This window comes from Hypanus sabinus, chromosome 6, assembly GCF_030144855.1.
Source record: "Hypanus sabinus isolate sHypSab1 chromosome 6, sHypSab1.hap1, whole genome shotgun sequence".
In the NCBI taxonomy this organism is placed as follows: domain Eukaryota; kingdom Metazoa; phylum Chordata; class Chondrichthyes; order Myliobatiformes; family Dasyatidae; genus Hypanus; species Hypanus sabinus.
The window spans coordinates 19573774-19598645 of record NC_082711.1 but is presented as its reverse complement, the minus strand read 5'-3'; the positions used below and the strand labels follow the sequence as shown (position 1 = coordinate 19598645).

The following is a 24872-nucleotide window of genomic DNA, read 5'->3' as shown; positions in this document are numbered from 1 at the left end:
AACAGTCCAGGTGCTGAGGTACCCAATGCTCCCAGCACCAACATCTCCCCTCCTCCCTCCAGTTCAACCTGTAGATGAATAACACAGGCTACCACTGTCTACATTCCATACTTGCTCTACCATCCACACCTCCACATACCAACTGCTATCACCCAATCTCCTCCCCCCCCCCCCCCCCCCCGACTCCCACATTGCACCAACTTCCTAGTCATCATGGACTCACCTTTACGGTGAGAAGAACTCTTAGAAAATCATCGGGACCAGATCGTGTGAACCCAAGATCCTGAATGATTGTGCTGAGCAGCTGTGTGGAGTTCTCCAGTGCATTTTCGATCTGAGTCTCAGCCTGGAAAAGGTCCTGACTGTGTGGAAAATGTCATTTGTGGTCCCAGTATCCAAGAGGGGCCAACCGAAAGTCTTTAATGACTGCCATCCAGTGGTCCTGACCTCACACATCATGAAGACCCTGGAGAGGCTGGTCCTGGCTCACCTCCAACCCCTGGTCAGATCAGCCCTCCATCCCCTGCAGTCTGTCTACCACATTGGAGTCGACGATGCTGAACAGCTTATTCCCATATGGATAAGCAAAGCAGCACTGTGAGGCTTGTGCTTTTTTGATTTCTCAAGTGCCTTCAGTACCATGTAGCCCTCATTGCTGGGGGGGGGGGGGGGGGCGGGATTCCTGGAAATCTTTGTTCAATGCAGATTTGTACTTCCATTGTATCCTGGATAATGGACTACCTGATTGGCAGACCACAGTTTGTGCAGCTTCAGAGCTGTGTGTTGGACATGGCTATAAGCAGCACTGGGCACCACGGGACTGTAGAGGCTCCCTTCCTGTTTATCCTGTATATCTTGGACTGTAGCTACAACACTGAGTTAAGGGTCATCTGCAGAAATTCCCAATGGTTAAGTGTATAAAGGGATGATAGGAGGATGAATACAAGGCCTTGATAGAGGACTTCATCAAATGGTGCAAATTGAATCATTTGCAGCTCAATATCAGTTAAACAAAGGATGATGATGGACTTTAGGAAGACTAAGCCTGCACTACTCCCTCATTGTGTGTGTGTATGAGATTTCACAAGTAGAAACATAGAAAACCTACAGGCCCTTCGGCCCACAAAGCTGTGCCGGACATGTCCCTACCTTAGAAATTACCTAGGGTTACCCATAGACCTCTATTTTTCTGAGCTCCATGTACCTATCCAGGAGTCTCTTAAAAGACCCTACTGTATCCACCTCCACCACTGTCACTGGTAGCCCATTCTGGTACCTGGGAGTGCACCTGGATTGCAAACTTGGAGTGGAACACTAACACAGACGCTGTGTACAAGAATGGTCAGAGTCGCCTCTACTTCCTGAGGAGACTGAGATCCTATGGAGTGTGCAGACCTCTCCTTCACATGTTCTGCCAGTCTGTTGTCACCAGTACAGTCTTCTATGCAGTGGTGTGTTGGGGCAAAGGCATCAACACAGGTGATGCCAACAGGCTCAATAAACTGATTGGAAGAGCTGGCTCTTCCGTAAAGCTGGAGTCAGACCGGACACACTGGAGGCTGAGGTAGAAGAAAGGACCCTATGGAAAATCCTGACAATCCTGGACAATGTTTCTCACCCTCTGCATGTCACCTTGGCTGAACAGAGAAACACTTTTAGTAATAGACTAAGAGAACTACGCTGCTCCAAAGAGCTCTATATGTTCATTCTTACCCTCAGCTGTTACGCTCTTTGATGAGTCAACCTATAGCCAGGGAAGTGATGGCTGCCTCCTGTTGGACTGATTTTTATTCTTTTTTTTTACTTCTATTTGTATATTTTTATATCTGTGTACTTATAATGCTACAGTGACAAATTTCCTTTGTGACCAATAAAGTACCTATCTGTCTCTCTATCTGTTACGTATGGATATACCTGTGTTATTTGTGTGTGTATGATTTTACATGTAATCCTCAGCTAGTAAATATGTGGATGCTTTAACTCTAGCATACGGTGTGCACAGAAAATTAAAAAGCAGTTGGAATGAAAATGTTTACACTGCAACTTGAGTTAATTGTTAACTCAGCTATATTGATCAAGGAAAGAAAATGCCTGAGCACAGCTTTACAGAGCTATTGATTTCTAAAATAACCTGTCTGTGGCTAAGAAACTACGTGTGCCTGTGTGTTTATTTCACATCTGAAGCTCAATATCAATTCACTTGCTTTCCCTGTCCAAGTGTTGTTTTACATATCGTTAATTTGAAATGTTTGCATCCTTTGTCGTGGCTGTTTACATCATACTCCTCTGTTTAGCTAGTTAGGTCTGCATTAATCTGCTCCAGTCTGTTCCCATCCATCCACAGAAACACCCCAGAAAATAGTCTCTTTCCATTTCTGTACTATTACTCTTAATGCCCCATGTTTCTCATTTACATGTTACTCAACAACATTATTCAGAAACATTCTGCAGTCATTAACAAAAGAGATTCTGCAGATGCTGGAAATCTTGAGCATCACACACAAAATGCTAAAGGAGGTCAACAAGTCAGGCAGCATCTATGGAGGAGAGTAAAGAGTCAACATTTCGGGCCGAGACCCTTCATCAGGACTGGAAAGGAAGGGGGTTGAAGCCAGAATAAAAAGATAGGGAGAACATAGAATGTAGAATAGTACAACACACGAACAGGCCATTCATCACACAGTGTTGTGCCAAACCAGCTAAAAAGCAAATCAAAAGCACCCAAACACTTAATCCGTCCTACCTGCAACATGCCAATGTCCCTCCATCCTCATTACATCCATTTGCTTATCCAAACACTCTTAAAAGCCTCTAATGTATCTGCCTCTACCTCCATACCAGGCATCGACTGAGTAAAAAACATCCTCACATCCCCCTTGATCTTACCTCCACTTACCTTCAATACTTGATTTAGATTTAGACATCTAAATTTAGACATTTAGATTTAAAGATTTAGACATTTCAACCCTGGGAAACAGATGCTCTCTGTCCATTCTATCTATGCCTGGCATAATTTTGTAAACCTCTCTCAGATCTCTCCTCAACATCTGGCACTCCAGGGAAAACAACCCAAGTTTATTTCTCCAATCCAGACAGCATCCTGGTAAGCCTCTCCTACACCTTCTCCAAAGGCTCAATTCTAACCCTCCTTCCTACAGTGGAGGCAACCAAAACTGGATGCAGTACTCCAGATGTGGCCTAACCATAACTTTATAAAGTTGCAATTTAATCCTCTTGATTTTTGAACTCAATGCTTTGACTAATAAAAGCAAGCCTTCTTAAGCACCTTATTGACCTGTGTAGCCACTTTCAAGGAGCTAGGAAATTGAATCCCAAGATCTCTCTGCTTAGCAGTGTACTGTCTCCTTGCATTTGCCCAACAAAGCTGCAAAACCTTACATTTATCTGGGTGAAACTCCATCTGCCGTTTTTCTGCCCATTTCTGCAACTGATCTTTTTCACTCTGTATTCTTTGTCAGCCTTCTACACAACTCTACCAATCTTGGTATCATCCACAAATTTACTAACCCAGCTTTCTCATCCAGGTCATTTATACACATAACAAACAGCAGATGTCCCAGCACAGATCCCTGCGGGACACCACTAATTACCGGCCTCCAGTTTGAATAAGTCTCTTCAACCACTTTTCACTGTTTTTATGCGCAAACCAGTTCTGAATCCAAACAGCCAATTAACCATGGACCCCATGCATCTTAATCTTCTGGATTAGTTTCCCGTGAAGGACTTTGTCAAAACACTTCACTGAAATCCATGTAGACAACATCCACTACCCTACCCTCATCAATCTCTCTTGTCACCTTGATTAAAAAAAATCAATCAAGTTGGTAAGGCATGACCTGCCACTCAAATGCTGTCTCTCCCTAATTAAGCCATGGGTTTCCAAATGCTCCTATATCCTATCCCTAAAAATTTTCTCCAGCAATTTCCTTACAACTGACCTGAGACTCAGTGGACTTTATTTTCCAGGATTTTCCCTTGTTCCCTTCTCAATAGAGCTACAACATTAACCACTTGCCAGTCCTCCGGTACCTTGCCTTTAGCTAGAGAGGACATTCCAGCAATCTTGTCTCTTGCCTCCTTCAGTAACCTAGGGTAAGCAGAAACTTCTTGCAAATAAAGACCCAAGCAATTGTTTTTTTGTTCTTGTCATAGACTTCAGTCAGTGACAGTCTCTGCATCAAAATGATGTCATTAAGCTGGACAGAGTGCAAAAAGATCCACGAAGATGTTACTAGGACCATGGAGCTTGAGTTGTAAGAAGAGAGTGGGTAGACTGGGATCTTTATTTCCCCTGAAGTGTAGAAGGCTTAGGGGTGACCTAGTAGAAGTTGATAAAATCACAAGAAACTTTAGATAAGGTGAATGGTCCCAAGTCTTTTCCCCAGGGTAGTGAAGTCTAAAACTGGAGGGTGTTGGTTTAAGGTGAGAGAGGAAAGTCTTTCACACAGTGGTGGGTATATGGAAAAATATGTCAGAGGAAATGTAGGGCCAGGTACAATGCAGTTGCTTAGATACAGTTAGACGAGCCTGCAGAGCCTTTTTCAGTGCTATATAACTCTGGCTCTGTGACTATATTCTGAGGCCGCAGGAGACCACTTGTAACCGTGGTCCCCTTTTACCCAAGATGAGTTTCAGGTGACATATCAACATCTACATTCCATCTCCTGCAGTACCGCCATTTGCACAGCTGTTCCAAGCTGACTGCAGAAATTCTCAGCCATGCAATTGTCACCTCTTAAATATATGAGACAAAAACTGATAGACTGGTTGAGAGTTTAAACTGTAGAATGTTCAGTGGACAGAAAACTGCAAATGGAATTTAATACAGAGAAGTGTGAGTAATGCTTTCAGGGAAGTGCAGTGAGGTAAGGGATTACTCTGTAAGTGGAAGGAAATCATAGGGTATGGAGGAACCTGGGTCCTTGGACCTTATGTTCCATAAATCCTCAAGTGCAAATGGACAAGTCAGTAATGTGTACAGGTGCATTCCTCTGTTGCTGCATTGCAGGATCATTGCAGGATGCAGAGATCTGCATGAGTGTTCAAGATTGAAAAATTGCAGTAAACAAAGATGAGATCAGCTGCGAATGTTTCCTTTGGAATAAGGGAGGCTGAGGGGAGATTTAATTAAGGCATATAAAAGGAGGGGCATGGAATAAATTGGAATGACCTGTTTTCATTAAGGGGGAACTAAAAGCCAGTGGCATAGATCTAAAGTAATTTGAAAAAAGAATAGAAAAAGGAATGACAAAACATTTTATCTGGGGTGTGGGAAGAATCTGGGGATTTACAACGTAAAAACTGGTAAGAGCAAAAACTCATCAGATATGAAGATGATTTGGAATAACGTGCAAAATGCTGCCTGACCTGCTGAGTTTCTCCAGCATTTTGTGGGTGTTCCGCTGGATTTCCAGCATCTTCAGAATCCCTTGTGAAAATGATTTAGATATGCACTTAAAGAGCTAAGATCTGCAGTTCTGATAACTTGGTGTTGGAAGATGAGATGAGATTCCATGGTGTTTTTGATGAATATTGGTGTAGTGAGCCAAATGGCAGCCTCTGTCTCATTACTTTCCTTAGATTTACATAAAATTAAAATTTTTACACTCAGTCTTGAAATGTCTTTCTTTGTTAAGCTGTCTGTAATCTTGAGACTTAATGGGTTATGCTATTCATTCTTTGCTCCCATTCCCAGTGATCTATGTTGGTTTCTGCTTGAGTAATGCTCAAGTTTTAGAATTTCCAAACTTATTTTCAAATCCCTTTTCTGGTCTTGAGTAACATGGCCAAATCTTCATCTGTTTATTTACCTCCATAGATGTTGCCTGACCCATTGAGTTCCTCCAGCATTTTGTGTTTGCATATGTGTGTTGCTGAAGATTTTCAGCATCTTCAGAATCACAGTGTCTCCTTTTCTAGTATTGTCCCTTCTATATCCACTGTTGTTGCACCTTTCTCAACTGTTTGTTCTCTTCCGATTCTGTCCCAATCACCCTCATTAAGTTGTTCCAGCACTGACAGCAATGGCTTCAGTTGCTAATCTTAAACTGCAGAGTTCTACCTTAAACCGCAGTGTTTCCCTTATAAGATGCTGTAAAGGCCAGCGCATGGGAAGCTTCTGTTTATCTGTCCTAATGTTTCGTTATGTGCCCTGTTATCAAGTTTTGATTACTAGTAGTGCCTCAAGATAGTTAAAACATTAAAGATGCTTTGTATATGTCCTCCCAGGTTCTGTTCTGGTGAACTGTTTGTAACCAAACAGTTCACAAACTGGAAATGCAGCCGCCCATAATTATATTAAATAAAAACACAGGTCAACTGAGGGCAATGTGTCATTAAACCAGCCTCTTTAACCTGACCATTCAGCTTTCTCTGATGGAAACCAAGTACCCACACTGGTGATGCAGCAGTTTTTCACATGATGCCAACTAAGCCCATGTGTGTTAAGAATGTTTCTGAATATCCACCTCTTGACATGAGTCAAGTCAGAAAGCAATTTCTATAAAAGCCACTGAGGCTGCCAGTAAAGTATTAGACAAGAAGTGAATATTACCACTGGCCACCAAGATTGAGCAAACCCTGAGGCTGACTCCAAAATGTCAGAAGATGCCTGCAGCCTGGCAGCATTCGGCAAGTCCAGCCAGTCAGTATACCAAATATTCGTTTGTGTGTACAGGCTTAGGTCAGGTGTGTGTAACCTGGGGAGAAACAATAAATTTATTTATTCATTATTTGAATTCAATTGAGTTGACTTTAATTCTTACTTCCTTCATGTACATGAGGAGTAAAAATCTTTATGTACATTTCCATCAAATATGCAATTATAGTAATTTATAATAAATAGTATGTACAACAGGATAGTCAGTAAACAGAAATACAGTTGTGTCAGCATGAATTAAGCAGTCTGATGGCCAGATGGAAGAAGCTATCACAGAGCCTGTTGGTCCTGGCTTTTATATTGCGGTACCGTTTCCCAGATGGTAGCAGCTGGAACAATTTGTGGTTGGGGTGACTCGGGTCGCCAATGATACTTCAGGCCCTTTTTACACACCTGTCTTTGTAAATCTCCTGAATAGTGGGAAGTTCGCATCTGCAGATGTGCTGGGCTGTCCGCACCACTCTCTGCAGAGTCCTTCGATTGACGGAAGTACATTTCCCATACCAGGCAGTGATGCAGACAGTCAGGGTGCTCTCAAATGTGCCCCTATAGAAAGTTGTTAGGATTTGGGGGCCCATTCCAAACTTCTTCAACCATCTGAGATGAAAGAGGCGCTGCTGGTATTTACAGACCACATGAGATCCTTGGTGATGTGTATGCCGAAGAACTTGAAGCTGTTCAGCCCCAGATTCATCGGTGTCAACAGGGGTGAGCCTGTCTCCGTTCCTCCAGCACCTTTGTTCTGGCAACATTGAGGGAGAGGTTTTCTTGACACCATTGTGTCAGGGTGATGACTTCTTCTCTGGAGGCTGTCTCGATATTATTATAGCTTAGGCCAATTTAGCGATGCAGTGCGGAGAAGGCCCAATGAGCCCTGCCATCCCTCAAACCGCCTATTTAATCCTAGCCTAATCACAGGACAATGTACGATGACTGATTAACCTACCAACCAGCTTGTCTTTGGACTGTGGGAGGAAACCGGAGCACCCAGAGGAAACCCACACGGTTCACAGGGGAAGTACAAGTTCCTTACAGATGGCACTGGAATTGAACTTCGAACCCCAGAACACCCAGAGTTGTAGTAGTGCCACATTAACCGGTACCTACTGTGTTGAGAAGTAGAGAACAGGTTTGGAATGATTTGGAATCTAGGCCGTGTAACTTACAATAGGTTTTTGGAAATTAGCTCAAAAGCAAGTTTAGATTGTTATCAAATGAAGTTAATATGTCACAGCATATTAAGTGTACCTCAGGAATTTATTTTCTGTTCTTTTGGTCCTCCCCAATCCTCATTAAAATAATATGCCAGACTTTTGAATTATCAGCTATTGAAGCTTGTAATTTCAAAGCAGCAGTTTTCATAATGGTGATTTGAGTATTGAATTTTTTTTTCAGTGCCTGTTCCTGAACTCTGCTAGGAGTCTCTTTTTCTCCCCTTTTACTTCTCTGAAGACGCTGACTCATGCTGGGTTAAAGTTTCACAGGCAGTTGGGTGTTTTCCGGTAATTTTATCCAGTTGACTCTTGTGTAAGCCTTGTCTCTCTTCTCCCTCCTGCTCTGACTGAGTCATATTCCCAAAGGGGTTAGGTGCCTCTTCCCCTTCTCGTCCCTATACAGGGTCCCCTGTACCTTGCCATCTGTACCTTTGATCAATACTGCTCTGTTCTCTCCAGATATTTCCTATTACAGCCAACCTGTCATAATTGACCATTTATTGCCAAAATGGCACAAATCTAAGGCCTGTGGATGACTTTGGGATCAATACCACAATGTAGTACAAAACCCACTCAAGGTTCCTATCCCTTCTAGACTCTAGACCAGGGCTGAGCAACCTTTTAGTCTCTGTGGGCCGGATCACGTATTAAGGAGAAGACGGTGAGCCAGATAAATGCCATAAAAAAAAACTTGAAATATGGGAATTATCCATTTAAATACATCTGCCTCAAATTAATGAATAACGCATGCTAAAAAATCATTTGCGCTTAAGGTTGCGTACCCCTGCTCTGGACTAGTGTCATTTCCAGTATACAAGGGTAAAGGAGAAAGAAAAGAATTGTTACTCTGGATCCAATGCAGCACAAAAAAATCCAATAAGGTGAAGAACACAATAATTATAGAAAGAAAACATAGTAAGTATAAATAGTAAAGAGAGCTTGTATACATAGATTGATTGCATGTACATAAAATGGCACAGGAGTGTCTGTACATAAGGTGACTCTAGGAAATTATAAAGTTGGAGGTTCAAGGGTTTGATCAGCCTGACAGCTTGAGGAAAGTAACTGTTTTTGAGTCTGGTAGTCCTGGCATGGATGCTGCGTAGGCTGCTCGCTGATGGGAGTGGAACAACCAGTCCATGAGCAGGGTTGGTGGGATCCTTTATTACTTTACTGGTCCTTTCCATGTGTCTATCTAAGAGCCTAAGTACCGCTGTCATACAGGCAGTTCCCGAGTTACAAATGTCCAACTTACGGACAACTCGTACTTACGAACAATGGAAGGAAAACGCCGTCTGCCATTTTCAGTTAGATCGCGACGCCGTCTGCTATTTTAAGTCAGATCGTGACGCCATCTGCTATTTTAAGTCAGATTGCAACGCCATCTGCCATTTTAAGTCAGATCACGACACCATCTGCTATTTTAAGTTGGATTACGACACCGTCCGCCATTTTAAGTCATTGCCATTGACACTGTTGAGTGTAACTTTGTATTTGGCTTAAGTTGTTCTTAGTAAGATTCACCCTGACCACGCCCCCCCCCCCATTTCAGTCGGCTGGTGGCACAGTGAGATCAGCGCCGGGCTGGAGAATAGAGGTTCGCGACTTCGACCCAGTGACAGACCGCTCCGGTGCTGGGTTGATGTCAAACCAGTGACTCCTGTACCATCCGTGCCGGGTTGATTTCAAGCTTGCAGTTCGACCTCGTAAAAAAAACACAGCCACCTCCAGTTTAAATTTCCATGCAAAATATTGTGGAGGATCAAATACCCAAACCCAACACAGCCCCCACTTGTCCCTTTTAGCCTTTCTTTTTCAATCTTTTTATTGAATTTCATATATAAAAAAACATATAATATTGAATAGGTTATAAGTGCACTAGACTTGAAGTTGAATTAGTAATAAGATAACAATATCTTATTAAAATATCAGCAAAAAAAGTACATTAATCAATCAAGCCTATAATAATTATACATGAAAAAAAGTAAGAATAATCATCAAAAGAAAAAAAATAAAAAATACAAGAAAAAAATATATATTGAAAAAAAATTAAACCTAAACTAAACTAACATGGGCAGTAATAACAGTTTATATGATAGCATCAAAAACTCCGGAACTCCATACCAGAACAAGAATAAAAAGAGAAAAGGTCTGGAAGAGGCCAAATTAATTCATATGAAAGTGTCGAATGAACGGTCCCCAAGTTTCTTCAAATTTAATTGATGAGTCAAAAATAATGCTTCAAATTTTTTCTAAGCTCAAATAAGAAATAGTTTGAGAGAACCACTGAAACGTGGTAGGAGGATTTACTTCTTTCCAATTTTGTTATATAGACCTTCTGGCCATTAATGTTACAAAAGCGATCATTCGTCTAATTGAAGGGGAAAACCGATTACCATCCTCATTTCGTATACTAAAAATTGCAGTAATAAAATGAGGTTGTAAATCAATATTCCAAATTGAGGAAATGATAGCAAATATGTCCTTCCAATAGTTATGTAAAGTGGGACATGACCAAAACATGTGGGTCAATGAGGCCACATCTAAATGACGTCTGTCACATTGTGGGTTAATATGAGAATAGAATCGAGCAAGCTTATCTATAGACATATGGGCTCTATGTACGACCTTAAATTGTATTAAAGCATGTTTAGCACATATAGAAGAAGAATTAACCATTTGTAAAATTTTTTCCCATTTTTCTGTTGATATATTGAAGTTCTTTTTCCCATTCTTGTTTAATTCTACCTGATATTTCTGGTTGTATCTTCATAATCATATTATAAATAAGAGCCACTAATCCCTTCTGACAAGGATTCAAGGTAAAAATCATATCTGAAAAATCGATCAAAGTTGAGTTAGGGAAGGATGGTAGATCTTTATGTAAAAAATTTCTAATTTGTAAATATCTAAAAAAATTAGATTTAGGTAACTTAAATTTGTTGGAAAGTTGGTCGAAAGACATCAAACTACCTTCAAAAAAAAGATCACGAAAACATATTATACCTTTCCTTTTCCATATGCTAAAAGCTTGATCTATCAAAGAAGGTTTAAAAAAGAAGTTAAATAAGATAGGGCTATTAAGAACAAAGTTTTTCAGAGTAAAAAACTTACGAAATTGAAACCAAATTCGTAATGTGTGTTTGATAATAGGGTTGGATATCTGTTTATTGAATTTAATTAAATCAGCAGGAAGAGAAGAACCAAGAACAGAGAATAGAGAATATCCCTGTGCCTCATTGCATTCTAAATTTACCCACTGTGGGCACAATGGTGAATCCAAATCTAATTTCCAATATATTAAGTTTCAAATATTATTCGCCCAATAGTAAAATCTAAAGTTAGGTAAAGCTAAACCACCATCTTTTTAAGATTTTTGTAACTGCCTTTTACTTAACCTGGGGTTTTTATTTTGCCACACAAATGAGGAAATTTTTGAATCAATGTTATCAAAAAAAGATTTAGGAATAAAAATTGGTAAGGCTTGAAATAAATATAAAAATTTCGGTAAAATCATCATTTTAATAGCATTAATCCGGCCAAGGATAAAGGAGACCATCTTGTAGTAAGTTGTTGAATTTGATGAAGCATAGGTAAAAAATTCAATCTGAATAAATCTTTATATTTCTTGGTAATTTTTATACCTAAATAAATAAAGTTATCAGTAACAACTTTAAATGGTATCCTGTCATTCAATAAAGTTTGCGCATTTAAAGGGAATAATTCACTCTTACCCAAGTTTAGTTTATAACCAGAAAAACTACCAAATTGAACCAATAAGGATAAAATAGCGGGAATAGACCTGTCAGGATCAGAAATATATAACAACAAGTCATCAGCATAAAGTGATAACTTGTATAACTTCTCATTACGAGTAATACCAAAATTATTAGGGGATTCACGAATAGCAATGGCTAGAGGTTCTAATGCGATATTAAATAATAAAGGACTTAAGGGACAACCTTGTCTCGTACCACGAGATAATTGAAAAAAAGAGAATCTGTAATTATTTGTAAGAACAGAAGCAACAGGTTTATAATATATTAATTTAATCCATGATATAAAATTAGGACTAAAATTAAAATTTCTCAAGGCATTAAGTAAGTATATCCATTCAACTCTATCAAAAGCTTTTTCAGCATCTAATGAAATAACACATTCTGAGGTTGTAGGTGAAGAAGTATAAATTATATTAATCAATTTTCTAACATTAAAAAAGGAATACCGGTTCCTAATAAAACCAGTTTGGTCTTCTGAAATAATTTGTGATAGTAACTTTTCTAATCTAATAGCTAAAATTTTTGTAAGAATCTTAGAGTCTACATTTAATAGCGATATAGGGCGATAAGATGCACATAGAGTAGGATCCTTATCTTTTTTAAGAATTAGAGAGATAGTAGCTTCATAAAAAGACTGGGGTAGTCTCTTCTTAGTAAATGCATCATTAAAGATTTCACATAACCAAGGGGAAAGCAAAGTAGAAAAAGTTTTTAAAAATTCTACAATATAACCATCAGGACCAGGAGCTTTCCCTGAGTTCATTGATGAGATAGCCTCTCCTATTTCAGCCATAGAAATAGGAGCATCGAACAAGCTCCGATCTTCATCTGTCAGTTTAGGAATATTCAAATTGTTAAAAAAATTATCCATCATGGATAGATCGCCATCAAATTCTGATTGATATAAAGATTTATAAAAATCTTGGAAAGTATTATTAATTTCTTTATTATCAGTAGTCAGATTACCGTCTTGTTTACGAATTTTAATAATTTGTCGCTTAGTCGAAATAGCTTTTAATTGGTTAGCTAACAATTTACCAGTTCGATCACTATGAATATAAAATTGAGCCCTGGTCTTAATTAATTGATTCTCGATTGAAGAAGATAATAATAAACTATGTTCCATTTGAAGCTCAACTCTCTTCTTATAGAGTTCTTTGGTAGGAGTCACAGAATAAATCTTATCAATTTCTTTAATTTTATCCACTAATAAAGCAATATCTAAATATCTTTGTTTTCTTTTACCGACGGAATATGAGATAATTTGTCCACGGATAAAAGCCTTAAAAGAGTCCCAAAGTATTCCTCTGTCAATCTCTTCGGTATAGTTTGTTGAAAAAAACAAGTCAATTTGCTGTTTTATGAAGGTGATAAATTCTGGATCTTGAAGCAAAGTAGCGTTAAGTCTCCAAGATCTAGTATTATTGAAAGAGTCCGAAATCTTGATAGATAACTTCAAAGGTGCATGATCCGAAATGGCAATAGAGTCATATTTACAATCAGTAACATCTGTTAATAAACGATGATCAATAAGGAAATAATCAATTCTAGAATAACTGTGATATACATGTGAAAAGAATGAAAATTCTTTATCTTTAGGGTTCAAAAACCGCCATATTTCAGTAATTCCCGAATCAACCATAAAGGAATTAATAAGTAAGGCTGATCTATTCGGAAGAATTCGAATAGGTTTAGATCTATCCATCGAAGGATTCAGACAACAGTTAAAATCTCCACCCATTATCAACATATATTCATTTAGATTAGGGAGGGAAGTAAATAAACGTTTAAAAAATTCAGGGAGTCAAAGTTTGGAGCATAAATATTAACTAGAACCACTTTTCGATTAAAAAGTGAGCCAGTTATCAACAAAAATCTGCCCTGTGGATCAGAAATAATTTCATGATGTGTAAACGAAATTGAGGGGTCTATAAAAATAGACACACCCCTAATTTTGGCAGTACAATTCGAGTGAAATTGTTGACCCTGCCAGAACCTAAAAAAGCGTTAATTATCCTCCCTCCTAATATGAGTCTCCTGTGCAAAAATAATATTAGCATTTAGTCTGTGGAATACTTTAAATTTTTTTTATGTTTAATCGGATCATTTAAACCATTAGTATTCCAAGAAATAAAATTAATAGACTTGTCCATCATGCCAATATTAATTGTATATATCATAAAAGGTTAAAAAGACACATAACCCATAATTCAGGAAGAAGGAAAAATGATTCAGGAACAATCAGAGAACATGACACTTCAACAATATTAATAATCTAAAGTCGGCCCATAAACTAAAAGCAAAAAAATAAAAAGCAAAAGCGTGAGAAAAGATCCCTACCCCCTCCCCCAACCCCAAGAAAAAAAGCCCAGCGGCAGGCGCACAAACTAATACTAATATTACCCCCATTTCAAGATGGCAACTCCATGAAAAGAAAAAAAGACTATATAACACCCAGATATAAATACAGGGTTGTAAAAAGAAAGAATATATATCAATCAAAATGAAAAAATAATATAATAAAGCAAAAGATTAATAAAAAAGGATAAACATTAAAGTTTAAAATAGTGTAATATGCCTTTAAAAAAAAGATTCCATATTCAAATACAAGAAAATGACGTTTCAAAAACAAAGACTTATGGGAAGAAGAAACAACATTTTGAAAAAACCATATTACAGAATATAAATGTAAATTCACGAATCTATTAAAAAAGGTCATCAAAATAGGATTAAAAAAGGATTCAATAATACTACAATACGTAAAAAAAGGGCCAAAAATCCAAAACATTCGTCCCATTTTCAAGTCCAAGCAAATAAATGCTTACGGAAAGCAAAGTCTTATGGGAAGAAGAAACAACATCTTAAGAAATAAATCATTATTACAAAGTATTAACGTGTATATCCAATTCAGAGGGGAAAAAATTAAGAAAAAAGACATTATAGTAAAATTAGAAGAGCATCTATAAACCATGATAATAATAAAAAAAAAACAGGTCTACAGACCACAGTAAAAAGCTATACCGCAGCTTCATAAGTTAAAGCCCAAAACGAAATGGCATCTTCTCTCCAAAATTTCTTCAACATAACACATAGTTCAACTTGTACTAGAAGACCGATATTCTTCGACGAATTTCTTCGCTTCTTCCGGAGTATTAAAGAAGCGCTGACTGTCATCACTCAACGTAATTCTGAGATTCACTGGGTTTCTTAAAGCTTGTTTAAGTCCAATCGAATGAATCTCTGCCATCACTGGTTTAAAAGCGATTCTCGCCTTCATCACATCAAATGAATAATCTTCAACAATACGAAACTTGTTGTTTCTGTGAGAAATCATACCTTTCTGACGAGCTAATCGGATTAAAAGCTCTTTCTCCCGAGGATAATGGAGGCGAACAATCACAGCTCGTGCCTTGTCTCTCAAGATCAAAAATCTTGAAACGATCAATAGTAGGTTTAGCCCGCAAAGCGTCCTCGCCAAAAATTTCCCACAATAAGTTAGAGAAATATTCAGTTAAGTCACCAGACTCAACATTTTCGGGAAATCCGATAATTCGCAAGTTTTGTCTGTGAGATCGGTTTTCAAGATCGGTGATTTTAAACTTATTCTGCTCCACTATTTTAGTGGTCGACCGTACCTTCTTCTCCAAAGTTTCAATAGTACGTATTTTTTCACAAATTAACTTGTCAAGAGCCGCAAACTTTTCTTCACGCCGTTCAATATCTGCTGCCTGCGATTGAAGCTTGGTATCAAAAGATCTAACGACTTCTTCAAGCTCAGACATTTTCGCAGTAAGCTTATTCTCCAGACTTGCGAGTTTAGTATCCAGAAGACTGGAAATTGCCTCAAGAGATGGAGGGTCTTTAGACGAATTCTTAGATACAGACATTTTAAGTTTGAAAAGATTAAATCAAGTATTATTTTAGAAAAGAAGTAAATCGTAAATATCAACCCATGTAATTAAGTACGAAAAGATTTGATTAAAGGGTGATTATAGTTTAAAAAATGAAGAGCGCCTAAAAGGCAAATGTCTACGTCGCCATCTTGAAACTCCGCCCTCTCTGTCCCTTTTATCCTGTCTCAGTGTGGTGGCCTTTGGGACCCGCCGCCCACAGTGTTTCTGTGTCATTGATGGGAAGCAATCGCGATTGAAAATAAAGTGGAAATAAAGTGTTTGGAAAGCAGTGAAACACCATCGGTCATTGGGAAAGTGTTAGGCTACAGTCGGTCAACAATCAGAACAATTTTAAAGGATAAAGTGAGAATAATGGAGCATTTGCAAGGCCCTGCCCCGATGAAAGCTACAGTTATTACTAAGCAACACAATGGTTTAATTATTGGAATACATATGTTTCTTAAGTGTTTTATATGCATAGAAGGGTAAAATATATACTATGTACAAAGACAAACGTTTGACTGATGCTAAATAATACCAGATGTACTTGTTCCGACTTACATACAAATCCAACTTAAAGATGAACTCAGGAATGGAACTCGTACGTAACCCAGGGACTGCCTGTAATTTTCTCCAATACCACCCTGGCACTGTGTTCCAGGCACCCGCCACTCCGTGTCAAAAAATAACAACTTGCCCCACATGTCTCCTTTGAATTTACCTTAAATGTATGCCATCTGATATTCAACATTTCTACCTGAGGTAAAAGATACCAGCTATCTACCCTATCTAGGTATCCCATCAACTTATTTGTCCTTTCAAAGTTTCCTTTAAATTTGTGCAGACTTTACTTAAATGTTTTGTGCTCATTTTCCTCTTTGGATGCAGAAGTTTAGATCCCAGCAACAACCAATGTGCTGGAGGAACCTTCATGGGTTGAGCAATGTGTGGGGATTGAAGGGAAGGAATTGTTGGGGTCTTGGGTCAAAACCCCTCATCGGGATTAAGAGCAAGAGGAATGAGGTCAGATCCCAGATCTTTGTTTTAGAGTATGTGGTGATTCCATCAGATACAGGAGTCATGCTGATCTTATTTGCTTTATCTTTATTGAGCAACTGCCAACATATGGAAGTCACAGTACAAAATCTGGCTGCTTGGTTCATCCACTCTGTGCCAGTATTTATGCTTGATATGAGTATGCTTCCATCTTAACAGCAGACCCTTTTCTTTGCTTCTCTTATCCACGTTCTCCTGAAAGGTATCCATATTATTTGTTGAAACTACTCTGTTCAGCAGGGAAAGTTTTAACCATTCCAGAATTCCTTGGCCAGACCATGCTCTCTTCTCCCTGCTGTCATCAGGAAAGAGATACATGAACCTCGGGGCATGCACCACCAGTTTCAGGAGCAGTTATTACCCCTCGAACATCAGGCTGTTGAACCAGAGAAGATAACTTCACTTAACCTCACTCACCCCAGCACTGAACTGTTCCCACAGCCTATGGACTCACTTTCAAGGACTCTTCATCTCATGTTCTTGATATTTTTTTTGTATTTACTGTGAATGTCTGCAAAAAAATGAATCTCAGGGTTCTATGGTCAGTCTTGCCATGGGCAAATCTGCCTTTTTTAAAGCAAAGAGCAATCCTTTCCCCTGCGCCCCTGCACTGGGATCAGTGCTCCTTTTGCTGTAACCATATTCGTCATAGGCAAGGTTGAATTAGAATGAACAAGGTGTACTGCATAGTTTCTGTGTGATAATTTTTTTTAGAGATACAGTGCAGAACAGGCCCTTCTGGCCTAATGAGCCACACTGACCAGCAACCCACCTATTTAACCCTAGCCAAATCACAGGACAAGTTACAATGACCTTAACCCACTAACTGGTATGCCCCTGGAATATGGGAAGAAACTGGAGCACCTGGGGAAGCCCACACGCTTACGGGAACTCTGAACTCCGATGCCCCCCAGCTGTAAAAGTGTTGTGCTAACCGTGACATTACCATGGTGCCCAGCTTTCTGTGATCTAAATTTAACAATTCAAATAATCACTTTTACTTGATCCCAAGACAGTAGCTTGTTTGTGTAATTAGAATTGGATTGTTATTACATTCAGAAGTAAACCACAGCCAGCCAGTCCATGTGATAACAAACTCTACATGAGATGTGACAATAATTTGAGATGATTTCTCTGTTCTCAAATTCTTTTGTGGCCTGAAACATAAACTGTACTTCTTCCACAGATGCTGCCTGGCCTGCTGAGTTCCTCCAGCATTTTGTGTGTGTTGTTCAGATTTCCTGCATTAGCAGATTTTCTCTTGTGTTTTTCCTGATGTTGACATTGCTTCAATCACAACCCTGCTCTCTGTCCTAATTTTCTTTCCAATTAGGTTGTGTCTCTGTATTTTGGACCGTTCTGCCATGAAAATGTCAGTTTCTACATGGGTATCTCCATTATTTATTCCCTTAATTAACTCTTGTAATGTGAGAAATTCTCCCTTAATAGTAGTTCAATTTACTATAATTTCTTCGCTTAATCTTAATGTCCTTTCCCCAAAAATCACATTGTTATAAGTTTATTAACAGATTACAGTTGATGATGACGTTCTCATTCTCATCATGGCAAAATTTAATGGTGCCCTTAAATAACTTCCACACAGTTTCCCTATTCCTGTTTTAAGAAAAACTTAGAATGTTTTGCAGCTTTTCTCGGAAGCTATTTGTAATGATAACTTTTGCATCCTCTGAATATCCACAACTATTTTGTTGCCAACAATATGCAGACAAAACATGATAGACAATTATGCACAGTAAGGTCCCATCAACAGCGGTGATATGAAGTGATTTTGGTTAAAGTTTAAATTTCGAAAGGAGATGTTCACTTACAATATTGTCCATGACCTTGAGCTATCCCAAAACCCTTCGATTTAATAATTTTTTTTAACATGAAACATATGGGATCCAATTTGCACACAGAAAATGACCATCTAACCTGTTTGTTAGTTGGTTGAGATGTAAGTATTGGTTAGAGCACCCAAACTCCATTGCTATTCTGAAGGAATTTCTGTTATGTCTTGTATCTACCTGAGAAATAGACCGGGTCATGATAACTGACTAAGTGGTAATACTAGAATGTGCATAACCCAGCATTTTCGGTGTAGGATTAAAGCAGAATATGAAAATCACTCTCTTTTCAGTGGGTAGGAAAGAACTGTGTTTGGAACCAATTTGATTTTGTGTTGAGCAGAGAACAAGCACTAATACTTGTTGGCATTCTCATCAGCTGGTCGTGATGTGTAGGTGCTGAATGAAGTTCAATCTCTTGCTCTAACCTTTGTTCTCCTTTTTCTTTTAACAGCTGAAGAGTCTGACAGTGATATTTATATGAGATTTATGAAATCCCACAAGTGCTATGACATCGTTCCCACCAGTTCAAAGCTTGTTGTATTTGATACTTCATTGCAAGTAAGTTCTTAATTAATTTTGAGAGTTTATACAATTGTGTTATCGTGTTCAGTATATTGGACCTCACTGGCATTGTTGACAGTTGTTGAAGTATTTTTACTTAGGTGAGATTGTTTTAATAAGGCTCCAATAATAAATGCCAGAATCTTGGGATGTGAACTGAATCTGTAATGGCTATCATTACAATGTACCAGTTACCATTATTGCTAACTCCAAACATCAAAGCAGGTTCATTAGTAGCAATAACAGCAACAACCTGTATTTATGTTGTGCCTTTGATGTTAAAGCGTAATAAGGTGCTTCAAAGAAACACCGCCAAGCAAATAATTAAAGCTGAGTCACACAAGGAGAAAGTAAAGCAGATGAAAGAGCTGGATTTTTAAAAGTACATCTTAGAAGGAGGAGCAAAAATTAAAAGAGGACACATTTAGAGCAGCACTTCAGAATTTAGACCTTAAGCAGCTAAAGCATGTCCTGCTCTGGTGAAGGAGTATGAGGCCAGTGCTACATGTTGTTTTGGAGAAATTTCCATTAGTTTTCTTTATTATCAGCCCTTTAGCTTTTCTACCTACCACTTCTCCGTTTTTTTACTTCACCCCTCTTTCCCCCATCCACCTGGTTTCACTTATTGCCTTCTAGCTATCCTCCTTCCCCTCCTCACCTTCTTACTATTGCTTCTTACCCCTTCCTTCTCTGAAGGGTCCCAGCCAGAAACGTTGGCTGTTAGTTTCCCTCCATAGATGCTGCCTGACCTGCTGAGTTCTTCCAGCATTTTGTATGCATTAATCTTTATTAGTTGCTGTTTTTTGATTTGGGATGATGTCTGGACTAGAGAGGAACTTGCCAAAAGGACAGGGGTTGTAAATAAAACTGCATATTCTACTGAAGCACACATCAAATGGTTCAAATTATATGTATGTTGTAATATTTTAAGTTATGTGCATTCTTGAGTAAAATAGCTGTACATTGGGTTCCTCAAGATAAAACTTTTTGATGAAGAATGAGTTGTTTATGAGTATATGGAAAAGGTGCAGTTGTAAATTCTGGATGACGTGTTGCAGTGGGTTTAGAAGGTTTTTAGGAGGTGCCGAAGTCCTTTTTGAGATGGTACAGCAAGACGGTTTGACATGGGTTTCCAACCTTTTTTTATGCCATGGAGCTTTACCATTAACTTAGGTTGGGAACCCCTGATCTAATATCATTCAACAATGGGGAAACATTAATAAAGCATAAATAGAAGTAGATTGTGACTGCCTTAGATACGATAAATAAGGACAGCTGTTCTAATTAGTGGATGACCAAGAGATCTAAAGTTTTAGATCAGAGGTTAGCAAAGAACTCTGGGGAATGATCATTGGGCAGTGCTGAGATCAGTGGATTAATAACTATTGAAGATACAAATTGACAATTCATAATTGCTCTTTCAACACTCAAATATCACTGCGTGAAACAAACAAAATGTCACATTGATGGTATTTGCTGGATTACACAAAAACTTTCCAATAGCTATGGAGCCAACACAGATGAGAAGGAATTCCTTCAGCCAGAGGCTGATGAATCAATGGCATTCATTGCTATAGAGGGCTGCAGAGGCCAAGTTATTGGGTATATTTAAAACAGAGGTTAATAGGTTCTTGATTAGTAAGGGTGTCAAAGATTACAAGAAGAAGGCTGAAGAATGGAGTTGAGGGGGATAATAAATCAGCCATGATGGAATGGTGGAGCAGACTTGATGGGCTGAATGGCCTAATTCTGCACCGATGTCTATGTCTTATGGTCTAATAGACTATAAATTCCCAGCAGCAATTTATATGAACATTTGGAAAGACATTGACAACATTGCATGTACAAAAATTTATTGTGTATAAAGCTACAGTGATTAAGGACATTGAGCAAACTGTAAAATAATTGGGAAGTTTGAGTAATCCAGTTAAGAAGTTATTGAACAGAATCCCACAAGTGTCAGTGATTAGAATTTGTGTAAGTGAGATGTATAATCAAAGCATTTGAATGTTTACCAACGTAATTTCATTGAATAGGACATTAGAGCAGTAGAGCGTAGTGTAGTGATGTCTAGGTAAAATCTTTAAAACTAATTATAATGCACAAAAGTAGAAAGTGACAGAGGAATTGGTAAGTTGTTTATTATTGTCTCATGTACGGTGGAAAAAATTTCATTCTATTCCTACAGATGAATTAATGATAGCAGTCCATTGAGGTAGTACAAAGTAAGATAATAAAGTGTTAAAGTTACAGAGAGAGTGCAGCACAGGTAGTCAAAAGGTGCAAGGCTGTGATAAGGTATATTGTGAGGTCAAATGTCCATTTCTTTACATTGTAATTGATTTAAAAATATACATCATTCATGATGTGCATAGAGTGAGGATATGGGATTGGAATCTGAGAGATTTGTGGAAAACAGAAATGACCATGAGTGGATGGGTAAAATGAAGCCATTTTGAAAAGTTAAAAAGGGTGTAAACATTCCAGTCAGTACAGCATAACATCATATCTCTAAGAAACAAATATGTGAAAGGCTCATTAACAAAGTACAGATATTTATTCCAAAGCCCAGATGGTAATTATCTAATTTACTATTTACCCCCATTTTCCTAGGAAGGTAAGACTGAGCAAAATGACTGGACTCTTGTTTAGATTGTTCTGTCAGCATTGAATTTCATGCTGATAGTTATTACACCTTCACTTTACTTCATGTTCCTGTCTACTGGATTTCATTTTCACTCTAATCTTTGAGCTGCCTTGTTTAGTTCTTCAAGTCACATTATCTGCTTGATATGGTGTTCTGCATTTTTAATAACTTACTTATTTCTTCAGGTGAAGAAAGCCTTCTTTGCTTTGGTGGCAAATGGTGTTCGAGCGGCACCACTTTGGGAAAGTAAAAAGCAAAGTTTTGTAGGTAAGTAAATGTAGTTGTTGAACCACTGGTGGGTAGAGCATTTAAAATATTTTTATATATTTAATGTTACAAAAACAAAATGGTACAGATGCTGGGAATACAAACATGAATTGCTGGAAATGCTCTGCAGGTCAGGCAGCAAATGTGGAGAATAAAATCATTAATGTTTTGGATTAGTGACCTTCCATCATAATCTACTAAAGTACATTTCTGATTATTCAAACAGAAGGCAGTATTATTGTCATTTGAATTGCATTTGGGCAGCTTCTTGGGTAAGCATTTTGCAGTTATGACTGTGGCTGAGCATAGCTCCAATGCTGTATTTAAGTTCAATGCCAACACCACTATCGCTGGCCGAATCAAAGATGGCAATGAATCAGCATATAGGAATGATATTGAAAATCTGGCTGAGTGGTACCACAGCACCAGCCTCTTACCCAATGTTAGCAAGAACCAAGGAACTGATTGTTGACTTTAGGAGGGGGAAGCAAGAGTTCTAGGAGCCAGTCATCATCGGCGTATCGGAGCTGCAGAGGGTCAGCCCCTTAAATTCCTCAGTGTTATCATTTCAGGGGACTCATCCTGAGCCCAGCACTTAAGTGCAAATGGAAGAAAGCATGGCAGCACCTCTAATTCCTTAACAGTCTGAGAAGATTCGGCATGTCGTCTAAATCTTTGACAGACTTCCATAGATGGGTGGAGAGTATATTGACTGGCTGCATCACAGACTGATATGGAAGCACCAATGCTCTTGAACGGAAAAGCCTACAAAAAATAGTGGATATGGCCCAGTCCAACACTGGTAAAGCCCTCCCCAACATTGAGCATAAAGCAGCATCCATCATTAGGAACCCCACCACCCAGGTCATGCTCTCTTCTCACTGCTGCCATCAGGAAGATGGTACAGGAGCATTTGAACACCCACCACCAGGTTCAGGAACTGTTATTACTGCTCAACTATCAGGCTCTTGATCTAGAGGGGATAGCCTCACTCCACTTCACTCACCTCATCACTGATCTGTTCCCACAACCTATTGACTCACTTCCATCTATGTTCTCAATATATATTGTTTATCTATTTAATTTTATCATTATTTCCTTTTTGTTTATTTATTTTTGTATTTGCACAGCTTGTTATCTTTTGCACATCGGTTGTCTGGCCTGTTGGTGTGGTCTTTCATTGATTTAATTTCTTGTCTGGTAATTTCCATGTTATTGAAAAAGTTGTATTAGAGCAATATAATAGCCTGGCAGAGTGGACGAGGTTGACATTCAAGCGTGACGTCCTCTCTGCGAAAAGTGATTGAGTTATTATGCAGGTAATTTATATGTATCTGTTCTCCATTGTATCTGTTTGGAGAAAAACTGAGCTTTTATTGAGATTTTTGTTTTTTCTGCTCTTTAAATAGACTTTGTTTTCAGAATCAATTGACTTTATTTCTTGTGCAATGGACTACTGGGTATCTGTGCTCCCACTTCCCAACTCATTGGCTGAAACAGTGATGTCAATGAAATGTACCAAGGGAATACTGCACATTGGTATTTTTTATATAAATTGACAATCTTCTGCCTGAAGCTGCCAAGGTTTCAATATCAAATCATTCTGGCATTGTCGTTGCCAATTTTACTTCACAGGGCTCTTCTGTGTGGTGATGTTTTCTCCCCATCTCAACATTCTTTGACCTACAGAAATTAGTTTGAGGGGTCTTTTTTCTCCTTTGTGGGTTTTTTAAAACATCATTATATTCACCTTGTGCCAGGACTGGATCTTAGGATGCTCTATTTATTTCCTAAAACCTGTGGAAAGGTAAATAAAAGTTAGTTAATAGATTCTTTTAGTTTGAATGATGACCAACCTACATAGGAACATAGAAAATAGGTGCAGGAGTAGGCCTTTCGGCCCTTCGAGCCTGCACCGCCATTCAGTATGATCATGACTGATCAACTCAGAACCCAGTAACTGCTTTCTCTCCATACCCCTGATCCCTTTTGCCACAAGGGCCATATCTAACTTCTGCTTAAATATAGCCAATGAACCGGCCTCAACTGTTTCCTGTGGCAGAGAATTCCACAGATTCACCACTCTCTGTGTGAAGAAGTTTTTCCTCATCTCGGTCCTAAAAGGCTTCCCCTTTATCCTTAAAATGTGACCCCTCATTCTGGACTTCCCCAACATCGGAAACAATCTTCCTGCATCTAGCCTGTCCAATCCCTTTAGAATTTTATACGTTTCAGTAAGATCCCCCCCTCAATCTTCTAAATTCCAGTGAGTATAAGCCTAGTCGATCCAGTCTTTCTTCATATGAAAGTCCTTCCATCCCAGGAATCAATCTGGTGAACCTTTTCTGTACTCCCTCTATGGCAAGAATGTCTTTCCTCAGATTAGGGGACCAAAACTGCACACAATATTCTAGGTGCGGTCTCACCAAGGCCTTGTACAACTGCAGTAGAACCTCCCTGCTCCTGTACTCAAATCCTTTTGCTATGAATGCCAACATACCATTTGCCTTTTTCATTGCCTGCTATACCTGCATGCCCACCTTCAATGACTGGTGTACAATGACACCCAGATCTCGTTGCATCTCCCCTTTTCCTAATCAGCCACCGTTCAGATAATAATCTGTTTTCCTGTTCTTGCAACCAAAGTGGATAACCTCACACTTATCCACATTAAATTGCATCTGCCATGAATTTGCCCACTCACCTAACCTGTCCAAGTCACCCTGCATCCTCTTGCTTCCTGTCTGCCAACCAATTCTCTCCACATCAATACCATACCCCCAATACCGTGTGCTTTAAGTTTGCACACTAATCTCCTGTGTGGGACCTTGTCAAAAGCCTTTTGAAAATCTAAATATACCACATCCACTGGCTCTCCTCTATCCACTCTACTAGTTACATCTTCAAAAAATTCTATAAGATTCGT

The 24872-nt window shown here is 38.7% G+C and overlaps 1 protein-coding gene across 5 annotated transcripts in view; it reads left to right on the top strand.

Moving 5' to 3' along the window:
* Positions 1 to 24872, top strand: part of LOC132395348 (5'-AMP-activated protein kinase subunit gamma-2) — a 526748-nt gene that overhangs the window by 400583 nt on the left and 101293 nt on the right. For all 5 annotated transcript variants that reach the window (XM_059971827.1, XM_059971826.1, XM_059971828.1 and 2 more), the window contains 2 exons: positions 18923 to 19029; positions 21865 to 21946. In XM_059971827.1, the coding sequence (XP_059827810.1) occupies positions 18923 to 19029; positions 21865 to 21946 (189 nt within the window). The remainder of the gene's footprint in view (positions 1 to 18922; positions 19030 to 21864; positions 21947 to 24872) is intronic.